General features: G+C 39.2%; 1 protein-coding gene and 1 non-coding gene across 3 annotated transcripts; both read right to left on the reverse strand.

Moving 5' to 3' along the window:
* Window positions 1–748: 748 nt before the first annotated feature.
* cd99 (CD99 molecule) lies at window positions 749–16,963 on the reverse strand. Of its 2 annotated transcripts, XM_030780576.1 has the most exons (16): window positions 16,746–16,963; window positions 13,536–13,571; window positions 13,266–13,304; window positions 12,580–12,618; window positions 12,401–12,436; window positions 11,946–11,999; window positions 11,748–11,783; window positions 11,575–11,595; window positions 11,038–11,070; window positions 10,189–10,239; window positions 10,008–10,082; window positions 8,942–8,977; window positions 8,704–8,727; window positions 4,926–5,042; window positions 3,739–3,792; window positions 749–1,780 (listed from the first exon to the last, which is right to left on the reverse strand). In XM_030780576.1, exons 1-16 carry the CDS (start codon window positions 16,801–16,803, stop codon window positions 1,752–1,754), a joined length of 738 nt encoding a protein of 245 aa, XP_030636436.1. In that variant the 5' UTR covers window positions 16,804–16,963; the 3' UTR covers window positions 749–1,751. The 2 variants fall into 2 exon arrangements, with proteins under 2 accessions (XP_030636436.1, XP_030636438.1); XM_030780578.1 differs by lacking the exon at window positions 11,038–11,070.
* On the reverse strand, window positions 4,284–4,375 carry trnar-ucu (transfer RNA arginine (anticodon UCU)). Its single transcript is given in 2 exon segments — window positions 4,284–4,319; window positions 4,339–4,375. It is a non-coding gene; the product is annotated as a tRNA-Arg (tRNA).
* Window positions 16,964–22,255: the final 5,292 nt, after the last annotated feature.

The following is a 22,255-nucleotide window of genomic DNA, read 5'->3' on the forward strand; positions in this document are numbered from 1 at the left end:
AGACAAACGATACTAAAAAACTAAATTAGGTCACCACACGCGGTTCGGACGCCGGAACAGGTCGCGTGCCCGCCAGCTTCTTCTTGAAATGTGCGAGCGTGGTGCAGCGAACAAATCACGGCCAGAGTAGCAGTAGGGTCTATATGCTGTCAGTCAAAGTGAACGTGCCTGAGTTGTAACTGGGGATGACGTCCATTCAGTTTTCGATAGGATAGTGCACTGCGCGCGCTTGGAACGGAAAATACAAAACTGTTTGATTTGCAGTCATGTGTCACTGGTCATTGAACTACTAGAGCTCACGGGCTGATCGCACAGTAAAACCAACTCTGCACAAACAACCGAGTAATATCACTTGATCCTGGTTCTCATGATTGGTATCGTTATGCATGATATATACGTGGTACCTCTTGCATGGAAATTCAACTTGATTTAATTGATTAACTGATTAATTTAAATAAACAACACAAATAAATACCGACTTTTATTGAAAACATTATGGTTCAGGCACCCATAATGTTCTATGACTTTATTTTGTGAACAGAGCTCTATAGTCACAGAACTCAGATGGTAATAAGGCATTTTGATGACAATCGTTACTTTTTTTTTTTTTTTTTTGGCTGAACAAAAGGGTGCAAGTATCCTGGCTTGCTGTTTAGACATCAGAAAATCATTTACATTATATGTAAACCACAAACAAGTGCATACACATCAGAGGAAGCTGCATGTCTCAAAAAAAAAACAAAAAACAAAAAAACCTCTGTGTTAATATTTCCCAAACATAGTCAGCATTAATATTTCCCAATCATGGTCAGCATTGATAATGAAGCTGTTACACACATTCTTCATCAGTTCGTACAGAACAGGGCAGTGAGGAATCCCTTCAGTGTACCCCACGGCACATGACTGTACTCTTCTATCACAATGTAGAACACAAGCATGTAATATTCATAGGAACTGTATATTTACTATCATCTAACAACCAAACCAGGCACAAAAAGGTTTACTTTACCATATGCAGCATGTAAAAATTTAGAATATTTACATCTAAAATAATCACTTGTGAAAATATGGATCTCTACAATCATTGGTTCAGGGGAGGAACACCAGAGTATTTCTACTGATTTTTTTTAAGAGTTCTGTTGAGCACAATAATGTCTGTTCAATGGTTTTCATTGTTCATGTTTTTAGACCATAGATACACAAAATAATACAAAAGGGGGAGATAAATCCAAGAAGTGCAGATAAATGTGCACTGATGTGCAAAAGCATTGGTAAAGAACGTTTAAGGCAAATGGCTTTGTCCAACTCACATAAAGTACAATATCACGCTGCTGATTCCCTTGCATAGACTGAACCTATATCTGCTTATAGGGCCTCATCAGAAGTATGCATGATGTAGTTACAATACTAACAGGACATTATGAATGGCAATAACCTGATGATGCAGACACGAAAGCACTGTGCTTTGATTTAAACGGAAAAAAAAAAAAAGTATGTTAGAGTATCAAAAATAAAATGTCACACAACCACACTAGACAACTACCTTTCTGATTCACACGTTCATAAACACCAAAGAAAAGACAATATTTTACATGACTAAGATGAAAATGAATCGACTCTATACGTTTGAAACACAAAGGGGGAAAAAATATCTTAGATGATGACACCAACAGTTCTGTCCCCATAGGGTTACAGCTGTCCATACTTGCGTGTGTCGAAGGTGCAGCTTCTCTGGGTGAGTCTGAGGTCAGTTAGGATGACTTGAGCAGATTGCTGAGAACTGTGAAAACAGGGAGATACGGAAAAATCAGTCTCTCGAGATCTACAGGATATGTTTGCGTGTGCATGTGTTGTGTAAGTTGGAGAGAGTGGCCCTGTTTACACCTTGCATTAAGATCCGATTTTGCCGATCCGATCACAAGTGGACAGCTCAAAAGCACAGGGGTAAACGCATCCAATGCGCACTGAGGTCGCATCGAGATCCGATCACTCAGACCACATTCAGAGGTGGTCTGGACCGCATCTGACAACATCCTTATAGCAGTGTAAACACGAATGCGAACTCGACCACATTGATCGACCGCCTACTCAACTGACGTCCTCTGCTTACACAGAAGTACAAACTCATTCGCGTACGTACACATTCACTCGGCAATGGCGTCATATTAAATTGCGACAACAGGCATAAACAACAACAACAGGCAAAATGGATATTTTGTTTTGATTTCTTCTTCTTTTTCTTTTAATTCCCGACAGACCAGGCACGGGAAGTGCACTGATGCCTCCTGCCGATTTAGAACAACAACGTTTAACGTGAAAAAGCTTAACCTGGTTTAATGTTCCAAAACTGCGATCAATGATCACCAAATTTCTCCCCGACATCTCTTGTCAGAAACGCCTCCTCCTGTCAAAATCAAAACCGAAATCCTAGGAGTATGGTCGTTATCTCACGTTAAGCGTTTTCATCTCCATTGACGCCCATTATAAGAAAACAGCTTAAGGTTCCTTAATGTCCCAAGACAGCGATCAGTGATCACCAAATATGTCCGACATCTTAAATGTCATAAGCACTATCTACAATCAAAAAAGCAAAACTGAAATTCAATGAAAGGGGTAAGGTGTTGTTAGAAATGATTTACGTGCTTATAGAGCAGGGAAGTGAGATCTGATCTTAAGTGCTCACTCGAGACACAGATTCTAAAGCCAGGTGTAAACGGATGTACTTTGAACTATCCACTTGTGATCGGATCACCAAAATCGGATCTTAATGCAAGGTGTAAACAGGGACAGTGAGATAGATAGATAGATAGATAGATAGATAGATAGATAGATAGATAGATAGATAGATAGATAGATAGATAGATAGATAGATAGATAGACAGAAACTGGGTGAAAAAGAGGTATAGTGTGTGTGTGTGTGCGTGTGCATGTGCATGTGCATGTATGTAGGTGTGTGTTAAACTCCAAACATAACATTTGTCTTCCATTCTCAAAATGTGCTAACAAGGCTACTATAATACACAGTGGATGGCTATGACGGTTTACTATAATACACAGTGGACGGCTATGAGACTTTACTATAATACACAGTGGATGGCTATGAGACTTTACTATAACACACGGTGGATGGCTATGAGAGTTTACTATAATACACAGGGGATGGATATGGGAGTTTACTATATAACACAGTGGACGGCTATGAGACTTTACTATAATACACAGTGGATGGCTATGAGAGATTACTATAATACACAGTGGATGGCTATGGGAGTTTACTATAATACACAGTGGATGGCTATGAGACTTTACTATATAACACAGTGGATGGCTATGAGAGATTACTATAACACACAGTGGATGGCTATGAGACTTTACTATAACACACGGTGGATATGAGAGTTTACTATAATGCACAGGGGATGGCCATGAGACTTTACTATAATACACAGTGGATGGCTATGAGACTTTACTATAACACACGGTGGATGGCTATGAGAGTTTACTATAATACACAGGGGATGGCTATGGGAGTTTACTATATAACACAGTGGATGGCTATGAGACTTTACTAAATAACACAGTGGATGGCTATGAGAGTTTACTATATAACACAGTGGATGGCTATGAGAGTTTACTATATAACACAGTGGATGGCTATGGGAGTTTACTATATAACACAGTGGATGGCTATGAGAGTTTACTATATAACACAGTGGATGGCTATGAGAATCTACTAACCCTGAGGCTCAGAATGAGTGCCTTGCTGATCTTTCCCACTCTCTGGATCAGCTCCTGTAAGAACAAGACATATGGTTATCGAATATTCCACTCTGCTAAAAGAAACAATTTCAAAACTACAATTCCAAAACTACCAGCAGTACTTTTTCATGTGAATTTGATGGGATCCAAAGTCTGTAATGGCACAAACAACAATTTTGACAGGATAGTAATGGCACAACAAATTTGACAGGATAGTGAATGTGTATTTTCAAACACTAGAGTTTACAGCTACTATTTGTGACTAAACTACCACTTACTTTAATAGTATGTCTCAGAGGCTCAGAGTCATGCAGTTTGTAGGCTATGATACTATTACATGACATTCACTGATGTCAGAAGTACGCTTCTCTATACATAGCCATTACTGCAAGTGGGCACTATTACACGGAACAGTAAATAGAACTACTCTGTTTGTCAGTGACAATTCATTTTGTAAACACCAATACCGATGTAAATCCCAACATTTAGAGCCCCTTTCATATGCTACATTCAAAGAAAATCCTCGACTCTGGTGGGACTCGAACCCACAACCTTTGAATCACTCCACTAAGCATTCCTTAGAAGTCCAATGCGCTATCCATTGCGCCACAGAGCCACCTGTCTCTCACTCTGCTTTATGAGGTTACGTAGGCACTTACGCGGGCATCTTAGTCAGCACTCAGCACCCTGCCAGTAACTGCCGGTAGACTTTTACAACTTACTACCCATATTGTGCCAGCAGGCTGTTTCCAAATGCACGACAGAAACAAGAATAATTACATGAATTAGTTTAACAGGCAGTTCTGATACAGCTTAAGTTCTTCTCTTAACGTAAACTACACAATTTCTTCACTTTCACACAGTAAAGAATATCAGATCGGCCTCCGTATCAGGGTGTGCTACTACCTTTTTGGCATCTCACCCATTATGGCAACAGACGTCTGATATATGGGATATAGTATTACGGCTTAGGTCAGTCTGCTGTCGACAGCTGTGACACGCAAAGCCCTCGGCATGCAGTCCATGCACGCTGCACTCTTTTAAGCAGTGAGCATTTCAGGCACAAAACTGGTGTTTCACTCCGCCCATAAACAAAATACTGATAGGAAGATTCAGTGTACGCTGTTAAACTGCGGTTCAACTGAGGTAAAATAGAGAGAACTCACCCCCTTGAATCTTGAAGCATAACTTCTTTTTCTGGTAGGCGAAGTAACTGGATGCCGCGCCGACAAGAGCCACTCCGATTGCACTCACGATGCCGGCGAGCTGACCTGATCCGGCCGCTACACGACAGAGAGGTTAAAACATTTACATCTCATTGGAATAATTTCAGTGTCAGAATTATTGGCTTTGTCAAAGAGATTATTGGCAGCATTAACTTCATACTCAACAAAGAAAACCAATCATTAAACAACAGTTGATAAGAGTTGACAAGAATTGTGAATCCTGAATGAAAACACAACATCTTCATTCCTATATAATTCTGAAAATAAGAAATTCTTAAACAGGATTTCATTTGATGGGGGTTTTTTTTGTATCTGCCACTAGGGGACAGTGAAGAGCTATTTCTCCTGCTATTTTTACCAAACAGCACGTGTTCCCCTTATGAAAAACAGACTTCATTGATGTAGTGGAACATTTGCAAAAAACACGCTATAATATTGGTGGAAAGATAATTACATTAAACAAAACAACAACAACAAAAAAAACAGTCTTTGCACAATAAATATTTAAGAGTACAGTCACAAGGACGACTAAAATAGCCTAACAAATGCTATAATTCCACATCCCTCAGAGCAGATCTCACTGAGCGCATGTAGCTGGGACGTTAATGTGAATTAAGCATATTATGAAAGCTTCGCTGGGTATGAAGCTGGATAAACGGGATTTACAACACCGACTACCAAGTTCGGTTAAAAGCGCGTAAAATGTGCTTTACGGTTAAAAGCGACGCGGCGTCGCGCGGACAAAAGGAAGCGTTGTGAGAAGATACTAGAACGGTCGCCAGTGAGTTAACGCTGGAGGGAATATCCAGAAGACAGAGCCAGTACCTTTCATTCGCACGCACCCACCACATTCTTAAACTGCCAGTCCGGATACTGAGTGCCCAAAAAAAGTGAGACAGAACAGTTACATAGCACCAGCTATGCCAGTTTTGTGTGACAAAGAGGGCACAAATCAGACACAACAGAATCTCGCCTTTCAACAAGGGCATTTATTTAGGGCACACACATACAACTAGAACAGGCAGCCATTTTAATGTTCAAGAGAACCCTGCCAGTCTGAACAAAACACTCAATAAGGTAGCCAAAACAAAAAAAACCCCCAAAAGCTCCGTACTTAATACTTTCACAATCTACTTTCGCAACCAGATGAAGACATTTAACAAAAAAGGTTTGTAAAAGAATAAAGAAAAAGAAGACTTGGCACAGACTCAACAGTTGGAAACATGAGGCTGAAAAGCGCAGACCTTGGTAATACCATAGAATTAAAAAAAAAAAAAAAAAAAAAAAGAAGAGAGAAAAATAAACCCAGCAGGGAAATCATTTAGGGAGAAAATGGTCTCTCAAAAGATTTCAAGGCAAAAAAAAAAAGGCAAAAGTCCAGCTGCTGAAAATGTGTAGGAAACAGCAGGGCCATCACACAGAGAGAGAGAGGGAGAGAAAAGCACAGGCTAGGTAGAGTTCTTCTCCTCTCTCAGGAGAAAACATGTTTGATCTCTCATTACCCAGCACTGAATGTTTGAAATGTGAGGAATGTGTGCTGACTATGGCTCTCTCAAGGCCTCAGAACTATAGTAACAGTCCAACGCTAGCTTGTCGTGGTAAGATGTGTTATGGGCTAAAACAGCGCCAGCTTATCTGTGGTGACCAATGGCTTTTTAAACTACAGAGAGAACTTCATATTTTCAATCCTGACTGAAAAGACCATCATGCTTATATTTTGACCAAAAAAAAAAAAAAAGAAAGCAAGAAAAAAAAAAAAGTCAGTAATGGACAAGGCATCATTTTATTTCAAACTCATTCAAACTATTTTATCCTCAGTAATGTTCTTGAGGTAGTTTTGTGGCTCTCTGCACAATTTGATTTGTGACTGACCATAATAGAATCCATCCTAATGGGGACAGGGTAAAGCCACAAATAGCCATACCTGAGAGAAAATGTCGAGAAACAGTTTTCTGCATTGCCATGAGAAAACAGACACGCTTAGCAGCAAAAAAAAATACAAGCCACAAAATGTGTAGAAACGGAACGTCTCCACAAGCCTCAAGGCAAAAACTTGAACAAAACACAGATAAAGGGAGAGGGAGAGGGAGAGGGGGAGAGAGAGAAACAGGCTTCGCAGCAGTACTTAGCAGAGCCAGTGAGACACATTAGCACTACTGTTTTAGTTTGACTTGGAGTCACTTTTAAGGCACTTTTTAAAATGCCTATAACTTCACTGTTTAAAACTGAGAATCAGAAACAGGAAACACTAGAGAAGAACAAGAGGAAAGCCAGGTACACCTTCATTACCTCATGAATAAAAACTATGATACAGTTATGGAAACAGTTAGCCCTATCCCAAAAGCTTATCTTATCCATTATAGGTAACAATGCAATAGGGCCACTTTCACCACCATCCCACTGAATGTTATCTCACCAAAAATCGAAACCAAAAAGGTACATCAGTTCTAAAAAAAAGGATACAAGCAAGACAAAGACACATGTAAATTGACATAGCCCGGCCCACAGAACTATATTTTATCCCTGTAAACAAATACGAAAAATGGCTTCAAACGGACATACAGAGACAGACAAAGAGAACTCAGTGAGGTCACTTAAGCCTGTTTCTCTTCCTGGAACACATCCAGAAGTTCCAGCACTCTCTCTAGAACAGGCAACATCGTTTGCTTAAAGTTGGTAATCCAAATATGGAAGCTCTCTGGTATGTTATCGCCTAGAAGCTTCAGGAGCTGGAGCCACTGTTGCTCTAGATCTGCAACGACAGGCAACCGAAGCAGGGTTTTAGGGCACGGCTAATGTTGCTACAGCCAATTCACGTAATGGTTCAGACATGCTGAATTTATGACGTCTGTTTGGTTTGGTTTTTTGCTGTTGTTGTTGTTGTGTTGTTGTGTTTTTGTTTTTTTCCAAAATGGAGTGTATTTTAACGTGTATTTTTTCCCTCAACGACTACAAATCAAGCATCAGAGATTTTGTTCCTCCAGAAACTGTTTGAAAAAGGCATGTAAAATGGGGTTAGAAAACCTTGAATGCCCCCCCCCCCAAAAAAAATCATAAAAAGTCATAATTGTTTTTGTCTGTTGGACTGCTTTGCTCTTATGCAAGCACTGTGAGACAACATTAGTCATCGGATCACCACTAACTCCACAACTGTAGCCAGATTCCTCTTAAAGCCACATTGCTGCTCAGAACAGTATTTACAAAAAACAACTACCTTTAACACAGCCACAAGGAGTGTCTTGCTTTAGATACTCCCAGTGAGGAACTGGCCTGTTCATTGCCAAGACAGGAAGTAATATGTCGGGTTTTGTTTGTCTGGGGTCTTTTTTTAACTTAAGCTGTTGGCATTGTTGTAGCTGCAACACTCGATGGAGCATTACTACGTAAGGAAACTTCCTTCTTCAAACTCTTTGATAAAAGCATATATTTCCATGGAAACAGTACATCCTGCGGATATTATAGCTTGTGGCAAAGGCCAACCCTGTTTCAAAAGGCGTTTTCTTCCCTTCTCTTATAAACTCAGTTCCCAAGGACGCATCAGAACAGAGGACAATAGTGAATACATGGAGGATATGGGTTGTAAAAATGCTGCAAATGCTACAATGTCCTTAAGTCTCAGAACAGTGTGTTACAATAGCGAGCTCTGGGAGGAAGAACTGTGAAAACAATTAATGCACATCAACTCTGCAGACGTGAAAATGACAAAACAAACATTTACCTTGGGGTTGGTCACCAGCACCCGCTAAAAAAAAAAAAAAAAAAAAATATCACGTTAGACATTGTGTCAAAGTATGAAATGTTTTCAGTACTATTAAAAGCGTTAAAAGCAATGTTACCGAAAACGTGGATTTAATGAAAAAACTTGAGGGCTTATTTTTAAAACTTTATTCATTTTCACACATCATCTTAGCACAACAAGTCATGTAAAGCACAGAGAAAAAACGTCGGATAAATACCATTGGGATCACTGGGGCCGGGATCAGCAGCACGCGCTGAGGAAACATAAAAAAACAGCCAAAGGGGAAAATAAGCCACAGCAAGTCCCCATATACAAGCAGCTGCTTTTGTTCCAGAACACTAGCACACTGAAAACGTTTCAGAAAACGCTCTCTGTATTTTAGTCAGGTACACGGAAGTTATGTAACTATGAGTCCAAAAAAACACAGAGACACAGAAGACCTTCTCTTGAACATGAGTGTAATAAAATGAGTTCAAATGATCAGACTACACTTATCCATTTAGATTCTTTCCCTTTTTTTTGTGTTTGTTTGTTTGTTTGTTTGTTTGTTTGTTTGTTCGCTCTCTTGTTGTTTTAATGAACTGACAATGCACATATAGCACATTGTATAAATCATACAGATAACAAAAAGCACTGGTAGCAAAAGGCAAATCTAAAGAGAGTAAATAAAACTTTCTTTTTTTTTTTTTTCTTTCAAGTTGCCCTTTTTGTTTGGGGGCATCAGGGAGGAGGGAGATGGGTTTCGGTCTGAAAGCTGAGCTGGGCTCCGCCCCCTCAGGTTTAATGAGGGGTTACTACAGTTCAGCCCCATCCCCCCTCAACATCATACTGAATTTGATTTGACTGCTTCGCATGTGGCACCAATTACATTGGTTACCATTGCTTTCTATTTTATTTTCTTTCTTTTTTTCCCCCCTTTTTATTGTAAAGAACAAGTAATTACTACCATACTAAGTAGTCAGGCAGACAAAAATGATTCTACAAAGTCCCAGCAGTGAAGTTACAGATCTGTCTTCAATCTGTTTTTTTCTTTTAATCTCATAAGCATACTATTGAATCTCCAATGCCATGTTACCATATTACTAATGTGTCATTCCAATTGACAGTGATTCATTCTTTGTATTAAACAGGAAGGCATTATTTATAGTTTTGTTTTGCTCTCATTTTCTCGAATTCAGAGTCCGCTGCACACAGCAAGCAAAGTAAAGAAGAAGTAAGAAAGAAAGATGGATGTTAAAAGAAGCGGCAGCAGAAAGAAGAGAATGAAATCAGAATTTGTCTACCTCGCCCTCCGTCGGGTTTGTAGCCGCTGTCGTTTCCAACATCAGCCAGGTCATCATCTCCGAAGGAACCTCCACCTCCACGATAAAACAAATGTGTCAGGGCGGGAGAACATTCTGGAACTACTGGGCATGTGCCATTCGTTCATGAGCCTAACACACACACACACACACACACGCTCACCTGTTCCACCGTCTTTAGGAGGGTTCACAGCTGGTTTTTTAGGCTCTGGGTCTGCAGGGACAGAAAAAGTGAGTGAATTTGTATGTGAAGGCAACTTTTTAGAAAAAAAAACAAAAAAACAAAAAGAAAAAACAAACAAAAACACGACACAGTTGTCTTTTTCCAACGATAATACGCTTTTCACTTTGCAGACATCTATATGTGCAAAGCGTCGTAAGTCTTAAACACAGTATAAAAGCTTATTGACAGCGAGGAAAGATCCAGATTTAAAGAATCAGGTGGATACATAAAACTATACATATCTCAAATCAAATCAAATCACAGGTCAACGGGCCAGACAAATAGCAGCAAATGTAAATGTGTAATAGTGATTTATAGTTTTCACAGTTATACAGCAACAATAGTAAAACTGCAGACCTAAACAAGACTCAGGGTCCTGTTCTGGACTCTAGAGCTACCTTGACCTTAATCTCAGTCACTGGCTCAAATAGATTTTTTTTTTCTTTTTCAGTTCATGGAACGAGGCGCTGCTGTAATAGGAACTCCCAAACAGACTTAAAAAAAAAAAAAAAAAACAATAGGCAGTATGCAACTATTACACATTTACATGAGCTCTGTGTAATTGCTGAAGATCTGCAACTCAGTTGAAAGGGTAAATGTTGTTGAGTAAGCAGAAATCTGATTCTCTTGAGCTTTGGTACCAACATAGAGAAAAAGAAGCAGTGTTAACAGAAGAGAGAGAGAGAGAGAGAGACAGAGGGACAGAGAGAGGGCCACAGGGAGAGAGAGAGAACCACTCCCTAGTTAACCCTTACACCGACAGAATCTCATTCAGTAAGATATCTTTACCTGGACCTAAAGCGTCACTAAGATCAAAGCCATCTGAGAACACAAAATAATGAATGCAAGACATTGTTATCTTTGGAGGGTAATGACATCCAATTTAAGTGCTTGTTTGCCAAACTAGCTGACTAGTTTTCTATGTTTGAATAGCCACACAGGTCGCCAATGCCCTAAAGCCATCTAAAACACTGTCCTATTACAGTAACTGAGCAAACATCAAAAGGTTATGTCACTGGTATGGTAACTGTATCAGATCATACTGTGACCTATTTCGTAGTGTGTCATTTTATTAAATCAAAAACCTATCTGTCTCTGATAGATCATTTTGAGCAACAGTAATACAGGTGTGATTAACTTTTCAGCATTACAGTTTATTTTGTAATCTTATCTAATCTTATTCTAGTGAGATTATTTCCACTCTGACAAAAGGGCATTAATGACTATATCAGCTACTGATGGCCAATGGATGTAGACTTGCTCCTAAAAGTGCCAGGTAAATGAAGAATGAATAGATACTGTTGTACTCTTTATGGGTATGCTTACCTCCAGCTGGTTTCTTTGAGTCTATAGGATCAAAAAATTAAGTACTACGTTAGAAATTCACTGGAGACACACATACAAACACACAGTAAGATAAAAATGACGACATGCATGAATATATAGACTTTATTAATACTATACTATAAGAAGATTATATAGTAATAACACGTTAATACCTGTGTCCAAAGCATCCAGAATATTCAAATCACCTCCTGTCAAACAGATTTGAATGATAAAAAAAAATATATACATATATATATATATATATATAACGATAACTTACAACGTAATGTTGCCATACGTCTTGTCGTACACAATGATTAAAACAAGCGTACCAAGAAATGAAAAGGCAAGACCATCTTAAAATTCTTTACCTGTGCCCCCCTCCTTTGGTGGCTCCACCGGTTTCTTAGGCTCTGGGTCACCTTCTAGGCAAGAAAACAAACGGTTGAAACTGAAATCCTCTGTGCTGTGGAACACTTCACAATACTATTAAATTCACAGCCTTCAGGAGCTATTTCCTGCGGTATACCCTCTCTGCCCTTTACACTGGAGAGGTTGGATGAAGCCATGGCCAATCTGTCATGCTAATTTTTTAGTTTACTACCAGCAATTGGAACAAGGCCGAAGTTGGATTTATCAGTCGATACTTCTGAATTGCAGTGTAAACTGCTTTAATAACAATAAAAACAAACCAACAAAAAAAAAAAAAACAAGGAGGCAAAAGAATAATACATCCAGAAAGCTGACGGAGGAAACAGCTAACGGTCATTGGACAGCTCAAGTGAGTAAAACTTGTAGTGACAGTTCAAACCGTTTGAGGTTTTACCTGTGTCATCAAGAGCATCAAATAAATCCAGACCACCTGAGAAAATCAAACACAGGTACAGATGTACATTGCCAGATTAGTCATCATGGGTATGGATGTAGTCAAAGTGCTACTGCTAAAATGATCGTCTACAACGCAAGCAACTGCCATTCAGTTAGCATTTTAGCGTGGAAGCTCACCGTCTCCGCTCTTCTTGGGTGGCGCTGGCACTACCTTTCCTGCATTGACAGGAAAAGCAACAAGATGAGACACCATTTCAGTCCTTGGAATTGTCCAAATAATTTTTGTCCATAATCCTCTTTTTTAGGTACTACTGTTGGTCTCTGCAAAACCATGAGGCTGGGACATTGTCCACCTGTCTTGGCCTTAATAAGTCAGACATCTGAGCTGTACATGGCTGAATACTGCTTAAATCCAACAGGCTGTTATCAGAGTGCTGATTGCATGGTAACAGCAAAAATGACCAAACACTGAATTCAAACTCTTTGTGCAGGTTTCACATTAAAGCAATTCAACCTGAAAGATTTCCACGAAACAGATATATCAGACACAAAGATCAAGTAGATATGGGTTCCAGGCAAAAACTGTAACTTCTAAAAGCTGCATATTAGATTTTTTTTTTTTGACTGCATATAATGTCACACTTAAATTATTTCAGAGGTAATGTTATGTGGTTATGTGGGGCTCAAACAATCTGTTGGAACAAATACATCTCTAATTTGGAGATCAAAGCAAGAGTCACAATCTCCAATCTAAAAATAAAAGATTTGCCAAATTTAAATCACCCTAACCTCTAAAAGAGACATAAAGATTTCATAAACTATAAAACAATACCATTATTTGGACAGAACTGTTGTGTTTTTACCTGAATCCTCTGATGCTTTTGGAGGTGCTGTTGTTGTTGCTAAATAGAACACAGAGAACCATTAGTATAAAGACCAGAGATTTATCTTGTCTTCATGCATTGTCCCCCAGTGAAGAGGGCACAACATAAATATTCTGCACCACATAAGGGTCCTAAATACCTTATCGCAGTTTATTTCAGCCAGCGTGTTTTTTTTTTCAGCCTGCATGAAAAACTTCTAGAACATCTCACCACATAAGCGTAAACAAAAAGAAAAGTTGATTCACTTACAATCGATGTCATCCAATGCAGCGCCAAGGTCCAAGTCTGAAAGAGGAAAAAGAGAAGCTAACTGAACCACCAATCCTCAAGACTGTTAACAAAAAAAACCTCTTTGACTTAAAACGCAGATGAATTCTGCACAGACATACGTCTGCAGCAGAATAAGTCTCCGCGTCAATATTGACACAGGACAGGCATGTCCCTTTCTCCATGGTGCAGTAAATACTTTGGATATTTATATCTTGCCTTTATTTTAGTGCCCAATATGACTTCTACTTGCTCACATACTAGAGGAAAGTCTATTCTAGACATTTTAAGGTATTTGAAAAATAATACTACTAATTATAACTGGAAAAAATTCAGATTCATCAGATGAATCTATCTATCACACTATTACACCAGTGTAATGGTGTGTACTATTGGGCCTTCTTCAGTCCATGTGACTGTTTTTTAATGTTGGCTAAATCTATTAATGATGTACAATATACTTAACACATGACACATTTTCTACGAATGAAATTACATTACAATTTTGAGAATTGCCTCTGAGTCACTGTACCAATTACAATAATTCATGAACTCATGAAGACTTTACAACGCAAAGTAGCTGAATTAAAATCTTCAGCAAAGAAACGAAAAAACAACTTATAATTTCATCCAGAGGTGGACGAAAGCTTTACAAAAACAGGATAGACGCAACAATCCAATTTTGCCGTAGCTCAGAATAATGTCAGATTTACTGTTTGCCTCTATAATAGCACTCCTACACACATGCCTCCCATACTAGACTAAGACCTACTTCACCAAAACAGCATGTTGCTAAGTGTGTCAAACTGTGCCTGTGTGTGTGGGGGTGTGCGAGACTGTATGAGACCATGAGACAGTGAGTATATTCTGTGTAAGTGGTTGCTAGGCGATGTTTTGTTATTGTAGTCTGCCTGTGCGTGCTATGATTGGTGGCTGAGTCATAACTGTTACCAGAGGGAACTCTCTAAAAAGCTGGACTGCGCTACTTGCAAACTCCAACTTTTGGCCAAAGACAAGACAGAAAACTATTGTTGTTCAAAAACATCTGGATTTGAACAAGTGTAATTTGACTTTAACTGAGTTTTTTTTTTTTCTCCTTTTTGGTTGAAATAAAACTTCTTGTTTAGGTGCCATTAAGAAATGTAATGGCTGAGAACACCAGAGCCCTTTAAGAGAACAAACTACATTCATTTGATTATAAAGTTCGTTCTGACTCACGAGTGCTGATGTCTTCTGGCCACAGCTCTTTTTAACTTGAAACCTTTCTCTTTTTTTTAAATCCTGTGCAGATTTGTACTTCTTGCTGTTTCAGCACTTTTTTTTCCAAACTCACATCAACTGGGAAAGACTAAATCTACCCATCGAGCAGTAGCGCTATTTGTCATACTACTTTTATCCACTTAACCTGTCTATTGCTGTCGATTGTTGTGTACAGTGACACCAAAATGTCTGCACACACATCTGAGGTGGAAAAACGGCGTGCCTGTGGCTGGTATCTTACCGCCAGGAACATAAGCACAGGAAGTGTGTAGTGTACCAGTCACGCAAAGCCATTTTAGTACACTGTGTGCGAAGACAAGCAGCTCTCAGAGGAAGGGCAGGATTCTTTTGCGATTGGTGAATTTTTGCAGCTATAGATTTCACAGCGTTGTACAGCGGGAGTGTCAGTAAGGCCCAGTAAGACTATTCCAATTAGATGTTATCCATGCCAGTGCAAAGACAGAAATACAAAAGCAGTGAATCAATCGGTAAAAACTGCTGACATGTTTTTTGTTTTTTCCTGAGATCAGCTCATGCTGAATCGAGAGTCACTGCAAAACGGTCGAGCACAAATATAACAACTCACTGAGAAGCGATGTGGCCTATAGTTTTCTCCACTGTCTTTTAACACCTAGTTTAGAGTTATCATCCAATAGTCATGTCCCACACATCTCAGAAGTTCTATTAACTTGAATTGTAACCTGGGTAACAATACGTATGTGTATTTCTGGTCATTGCACAATTACATCTCCTGTGCTGACTTGATAGAAAATGACGTAAAAGGCTGACAGAAGAGGAGGACGTACAAGTTTGGAAAGGTGCGTCTTCTTTTACTTAAGATGGCTGGGTTGTTTCATCACTTGCTTTTTGTCTAAAGATAACACAGTTTTCTGGAGGTGTATTCCCGGAGATGAGGCCAGAATACCACTGATAACCTCACAGGCCTAACTCCTCCTCTAGCTGTTTTTATTTCATACTGTTAAAAACATCTTAGTAACTACCTAACTAACTAACTTAAAATGTGATCCATTTCAAATATGTCTTTATCTACAGTGTGAGGCACTCATTCTTTCTTTTACTTGTTTGTTACAGGTCCTGGAAAGAAGTTCGGTTACATGGTTCTGTCCCTTAATGTGTTTATCTGGGAAAATAGGTTAAATGCAATGTCTCCCATATTTTGAAATCGGGTTACTGAGATTAGATTGCAAATGCGCTTGACCAAGGGTTGATTTACTCTACAATTTCTGTGTCAGACAAAAAAAGTGTAAAGTCTTCAAAAGGGGCCATGCGTCTCTGTTATTGAGCAAAGTTGTGCGACACACCCCATCACGTGAGTCATTAATTCCTTCGACATGCATCACTGGATGAGTCATAGCAGCACCACCAGAATTAAAGTTTAATATGAGGAATCACTTACAAAACTTTGATCGGTATCCGAGTAACTATGATAAATAAACACAGTTACATAACTTTGAAACTCGACGCTGCAGAGATTAGCAACAATGCAGTAGCCTAAAAGTCTCTACGACTGTAGAAAACCTTAAAAAAAAAAGGTTTGCATGGCAATAATGAGTTTGATTGGGTGATTTGTCCCTTGTCCGATCCCCTTCTCTTTGAGTTTTACTCTATGCACAATGGTAAAGAGACCAAATCGAAGTGAGCTATAAAAAGTCAGTAAATAATTTCAGGACGTAACGTATTCGCTGGAGATACAATGGAGAAAATAACATGTTCCCGAAAACCACCCCACACATGAAGACATGGTATGAAAAGACAAAACAACAGTTGGAACTCATGAGTTCCAAATGGGAGTGCACATTTACATTAACAGCCCTACAAACAATGCAAAATATACTCAACGACGATACGATTAACAGTTGCAAGTACGCTGACAAACTCAAGTTAGAACGTTGAATAGATAAAACAACCTACCCTGCGCCTTCGTTGTGACAAGACATGCCAAAAAGAAAATCCACAAGCATGATGCCATATTTGTTGGGCAAAAGATTCACAGCAAAAGTTTATAAACACTTCAGTTTAACTTTTTGGACCACTTAAGATTCTTTCCAGTTGAGCCTGACGGGACAGCGGACGTTTGAGGTTTGTAAAGCCTTCTCTACAGCAACTTGCGGTAGTATGCCGACATTTAGTTCCCCTCCTACTGCACGCTGACGGATTCACAAATGATCCAATTGCAGGTCGGTTGTACTCTGCTTTCCTATAACTCAGCAGTGAATATTTCACAGAGTAGGAAATATTGGACAGGTATACCCTGACCGCGCCCATGGGCGTGTCGTGTTAGATTAAAGACACTAACATTTTTTCTGGTAATATATTATGGTTAAGATTTCATTCAAGAGAGTAAATTCGGTGATACATAATATGTGTAGCAGTATAAGATGGCAGTCTAACAGTATCACTTAGCTACTTAGCCATCAACACACCAAATGCAAGATAGTCAACGAGAAACAGAATGTGACATAACACGTTACGGTCGGTCCTCTGCCATTTCAGAAAATATTTACACCATCTGCCCAATATCCTCCACCTTTAACAGCAGAACAGTGGTAGTGTGCACCATCTAGTGACCATGTAGAGAATCGTGAAATACACGCACGCACGCACGCGCTGCAGTTTTCTAGCGTGAGCTTAGTAAGAAATCCTTATAGTATCAGTCGTTCATCTTGTGATATCATCTATTCAGTGAAGACATTGAAAGGTGTGCTTATCTGTCTGTCATGATATACTTTGGTATCTGAATTTATTGAACTTCCCAAGACACATAACTTACCTTCGTTAGTTTTAATCACTTCAAAGTCATTCACAGGTAACCAATCACTTCGGATAGGTACTACCCATATCACACTTTATGAATGTAGGAGTAAATTTAGATTTCAACGTACTGAATGTGACACGACAAAAAGAGAATATCTTCCCTTTTTTCAGCTGACCTTTTGATTCGTGTTAGTATCTGATCTACCTGACTCCTAAGCTCTTTGGCACGAGAGGACACTAAGCAAGTGGGCACTAAAGCCGCTGTGCAACGTGTCCTTTGCGCAATTGGTGTGTGATGGCTTCACCAATGGATGCGCGAGAGTTCCGTCAATTTATCTGTGGATCATGTTTTCGAAGAACCCATGCGGCTAACCGTAGGTCTTCAACTTGGCACGCGCCAATGCAGATACCAAGGATTACGGTTGGTGGCTGTTGGTAGCTAAACGTATCCATTATTACATCCACGAGAGTTCTAAGCGGTGCCCATTCTTCATTGCTCGTTGGTGACATGCAGTCTTTAATATCTCCAGTAACCAAAGCTATCTTGGTAGCTTTATTTATTTTCGCAATTTTACTCATTCTCTACGTGATATTATGGTATATATGTCGGGATGTGGATTGCGATCATGGAATCTGATTTGATAACTGGATGCGTACTTGAGGATATAGAAACGGATACCCGGCACTGTCTGATACGAGAAGACAAGGGTGACCCCTGGTAAGTCTACCAGTACAGTGACACAGCAAGCGCTTTTGAACTTAAGACATTTCATTTAGTTGCAACGTGTGAGTATCCTGAAGGTTTGGGAAAGAATGCGATAGATAATGGTAGTCTCTGATTTGTGGTCTATTCCTTCAACGTGTTGCGCTTTGCGATAATGTTCGGAGATTCAACAAACATTCTTTTATAAAATTGACAGCCCTCACTCGATTGAACAGATCAAAATCAAGCAATGATAACACAATATGTGTTACACCTAGAACGTTACCAGCGAAGCCCTTTCATCTTCTTCGTAACTGAAAAGTAAAGGTGTGTGTAATACAGAATAAGATAAACAAAGAGAGAACACAGACAATACATTGGAAAGAGGGTTATCTCTTCCCTTTCAGCTGAGGTTTCTTACGTTCTCATTCAGATGAGAAAGACATCCTGTTATCTTTTGTTCTAAAACGGTAACCTCAATATAAAGTTGACATAAATGCACCAGCAAGCACCCTGGCGCAGGAAAACTACTTGTGCGTCAAAAGGTCGCAGTGTTGGTTGGCAAGTTTTTTTCATATGATCCTTGGTGAGATATATTGACCCCACTGCAATCAAGCGACCGAATTTTAAGTTTTGGATGACCTGTAGAACATGATTCTAAACACGGAATGTTAATAACCTACAGCTTCGGTGTTCGGCAAAATACATTTCAAATGTACCTTAATAAACAGACTGCGGGTAAATATTTTTTGTGTGTTCACCGATGGTGTATCTATACATTAGGCTACCCTACATACTGAATTATCGCTCTATGTTCGCTAAATTATGTTCTGTATAATCTGTAACATGTTGATATGTTTAATCTGCAATGTTTTCATTTGACTATGGATTGGAAATTCTTGCAAATTTTGAGAAAATTTCACGCCAGGAGCATTGTGACTCACCGATTAAATACTCCGGTTGCAACGTGAGGCGAATCCTGAATACTTGTATTTCATCCCCTAACTCACCATAGCGCATCCGACAAACCGACAGAACTGGCAAACGGCTCTAGATTCGGCTGCTTGTGCTTGAAACCTTTACGGCTCACAGTTAAAAGTAACGCGTTTTCAATGAAGACATTTGTAAAATACGAAAAAAAAAAATGCGAGCTGAAGGACAAATAAAGGACGAAATAAATGTGTTGTTCAAATGGAGCATACATAGCTCACATGCTTATGTCAACACGTCAAGCCACATTGTACAGCTAAAATCATTCAGTGCATCTGTGTTACAAACTGATGAGGTCTCATTATTAAGTTATGAATGTTTACCTATCTTAGCCCAAAACAAATAACCCAGCCGGATGAGTCCACCTTGGTGCATCAGGTGTGAAAAAGAGAGGATATTTACACTTCCAAATAGTAATCACCATTCACACTATTTGTTCCAGTGACAAATCAGGGGTTACACCATAGCACAAATTTAGGCTTGTATTCTCTCTCTCTCTCTCTCTCCCTGCGTGTGTGTGTGTGTGTGTGAGAGAGAGAGAGAGAGAGAGAGAGAAACCTGGAAGCCCATCAGCGCTAAGCAGTGGTTTGAGGCAAAGTGTTTCATGTCATTTCACAAGGGCTTTTAAACAAGTACACACTTTTCAGTTTATTGTCCTTTGAGGAGGAAATACACAATGACTGAAGATTTTGATATACAAATTATTCTGTTTAGGCACTGCAATGAGTTGAATCTGATTACAAAGACACTTGTACGTTTACCTAAGGAAATCTATGGCATAAATGGAAAACAAACAAGTCAAAAAGCAATTACGCAAACGACAAATCTCGTCTAGAACAAAACAGCGAGACAAACATCTTACTTAATCGTGCTGTGATACCTTTTCATGTCTAAAGGTTTGAGATAGTGCTAATAGCCTTTGTTACAATTACACCTCATAAAGAATTCATCTTAAAAGGTGACCTCTTCCACTGCAGAATTTTTTTTTTAACAGGAGCTCTGTTGTAAACTCAGGCACATTGTCAAATAAATCAGCTCGGAGTACACCCCAAAAGCACCTTCTGAACAAAAAAAAAACGAAAGAAAGAAAGAAAGAAAGAAAGAAAAAAAAGAAAAGAAAAAAAAAAAAAGTCTGTTTATATTATGCTGGTCAAACACAAGGGAATCTCAAACACCTGCTCTCTTGTTCTGTGAGGCAAGGTAATTTCACCAAAGCTCAGGCCAAGATCTGAGTCTCCCTTCCCCCTCCGGGCTCCTCTCACAGAGTAAACTCCCAGTTGTTTGGCAGTAGCAGCGTGGGTCTGCACTGTAAGCATGCCAGAGAGAGAGAGAGAGAGTTTGAATGCCATTTTATCACAGCTTCTGATATAGATTTCCCAGCATTAGAGATTTATCGGCTACTTCCCCTTCAAGTGATTACTTTATGTCCATCCTAAAAATAAATTCACATCAAGAAACGAGGAGATCTTGATGTTTCTTGATATTGTGTTGATATTGTCTAATGGTTACCCTCCTTTGTTGCTTGCTCATATAACTGGTCTGGGACATCAAATCATAGGCTAGATTAAGATGGGAGCAATGCACCAGACTTCATTATCAAAACCTTCATATTTTTTCCACTGTCATTTTCAATGAACTTCATTTCATATCACTCGAAGCAGTATTGTGATTGTGCATCTATTTAATCCCCGTGGATCAGTCGTTTGATTCACGTCAGCTCACGCAAAGAAAAATATGAATCAGCTGTATCTGTTTTAGATTGTAGGTCGGTTTGGATCATGTCCAGAGGGAGCAACCGTCAGCAGATAAGGGTTTAAGGTTACAAAGGGTAAAATATGCATCATTTGACAACTTCTCACAGTATCTCAAGCCTTTGGGTATAAACCAAGGGATGCCTTACTTTATCATTTCCATCTGCAGCGTCCTTTTTCGTACCGCTCTGATATTTTCGAATTATCTTTTTGAAAGGAATTTGTGACGATTCCCTCCACACCCACTCTCTTCATTGCGATTGACCATCACAAGCATAGACCTGCTCTGTGTTTCACCCCGTCTAAGCCCCAAAATCATGACTTAACTATGAGTTTCAACCATCATTTTCATTCCACAAGAGGGGAATTAAGTTATCAGAAGAAGCTCGAGAACTCCCACTCTTTAGTACCATTGGTCCGATAGGATCTTTTTTTTTTAACACATTAGTTTGAGCCTCTGAGATGGTGAATTAAATTTCATATTCATAGGGCACTGTATCTTAAGACTCTGTGTCAGCAGAAAATGCACCAGAATTTGATAAGTCTTCCAGGGTCTATTTTAAATTTAGCGCCCCCCCCCTTTTCTTTTTGAGATTCCCTAGCAATAAAGTAATAAAGTTGTAGATATGAATTCAAAAAAAAAGAAGAAGAAGAAAAATTTGTTGCTTATGAGAGCCAATCAGTTTTCTCTTTTGTGTTGTGCTGAAGATCCACTAAAAATAAATCACAATAGATATGATCAAGATAAATGGAGTTTTTTTTTTTTTTTTTTTTACCATTTTAAAGCAAGAACCCTCTATGCAGTATAACAACAATAATTTTATTTAGACAGCAATTGTGGTGTGTCAGAACAATAGTTGGCACACAACTGATTTGTCCGAGCCCAGCCCATTAAAAATATATTACACAAGGACGTGACAGGAAACAAGCCGCTCTGCAGATAAGTCTCGATTTCCCAGGTCCCATGTGGGCAAGACAGTGATAACAACAAACATGTCGAACAGGTGCAAAGATAAAATAAACAGTATTCAGGAACAGGGAGTGCTTTTTGAAATCTCAAATCATCTCACAGACAGGTCACGTGTTACGACAGATTAAAAACCTTCATAAAACACTAATTTAGTTTGAGTATATGGAGCAGTTAACCCTTGATTTCTATTTAGTGAACGTCCTGTGAATTTGTGTGTGCGTGCGTGTCTCTCTCTTTGTGTGTGTGTGTGTGT

The sequence above is a fragment of the Chanos chanos genome, chromosome 7, assembly GCF_902362185.1.
Source record: "Chanos chanos chromosome 7, fChaCha1.1, whole genome shotgun sequence".
Taxonomy (NCBI): domain Eukaryota; kingdom Metazoa; phylum Chordata; class Actinopteri; order Gonorynchiformes; family Chanidae; genus Chanos; species Chanos chanos.

Excerpts from the sequence above, each read along its gene's own strand:
- cd99 (XM_030780576.1), bottom strand. The coding sequence starts at position 16,803 with ATGGCATCATGCTTGTGGATTTTCTTTTTGGCATGTCTTGTCACAACG. Across the intron at positions 8,978-10,007 it reads CAAACCCGACGGAGGGCGAG|CGCGTGCTGCTGATCCCGGC; the intron begins GTAGACAAATTC and ends ATGTTTCCTCAG. Across the intron at positions 3,793-4,925 it reads ATGCTTCAAGATTCAAGGGG|GAGCTGATCCAGAGAGTGGG; the intron begins GTGAGTTCTCTC and ends TTGTTCTTACAG.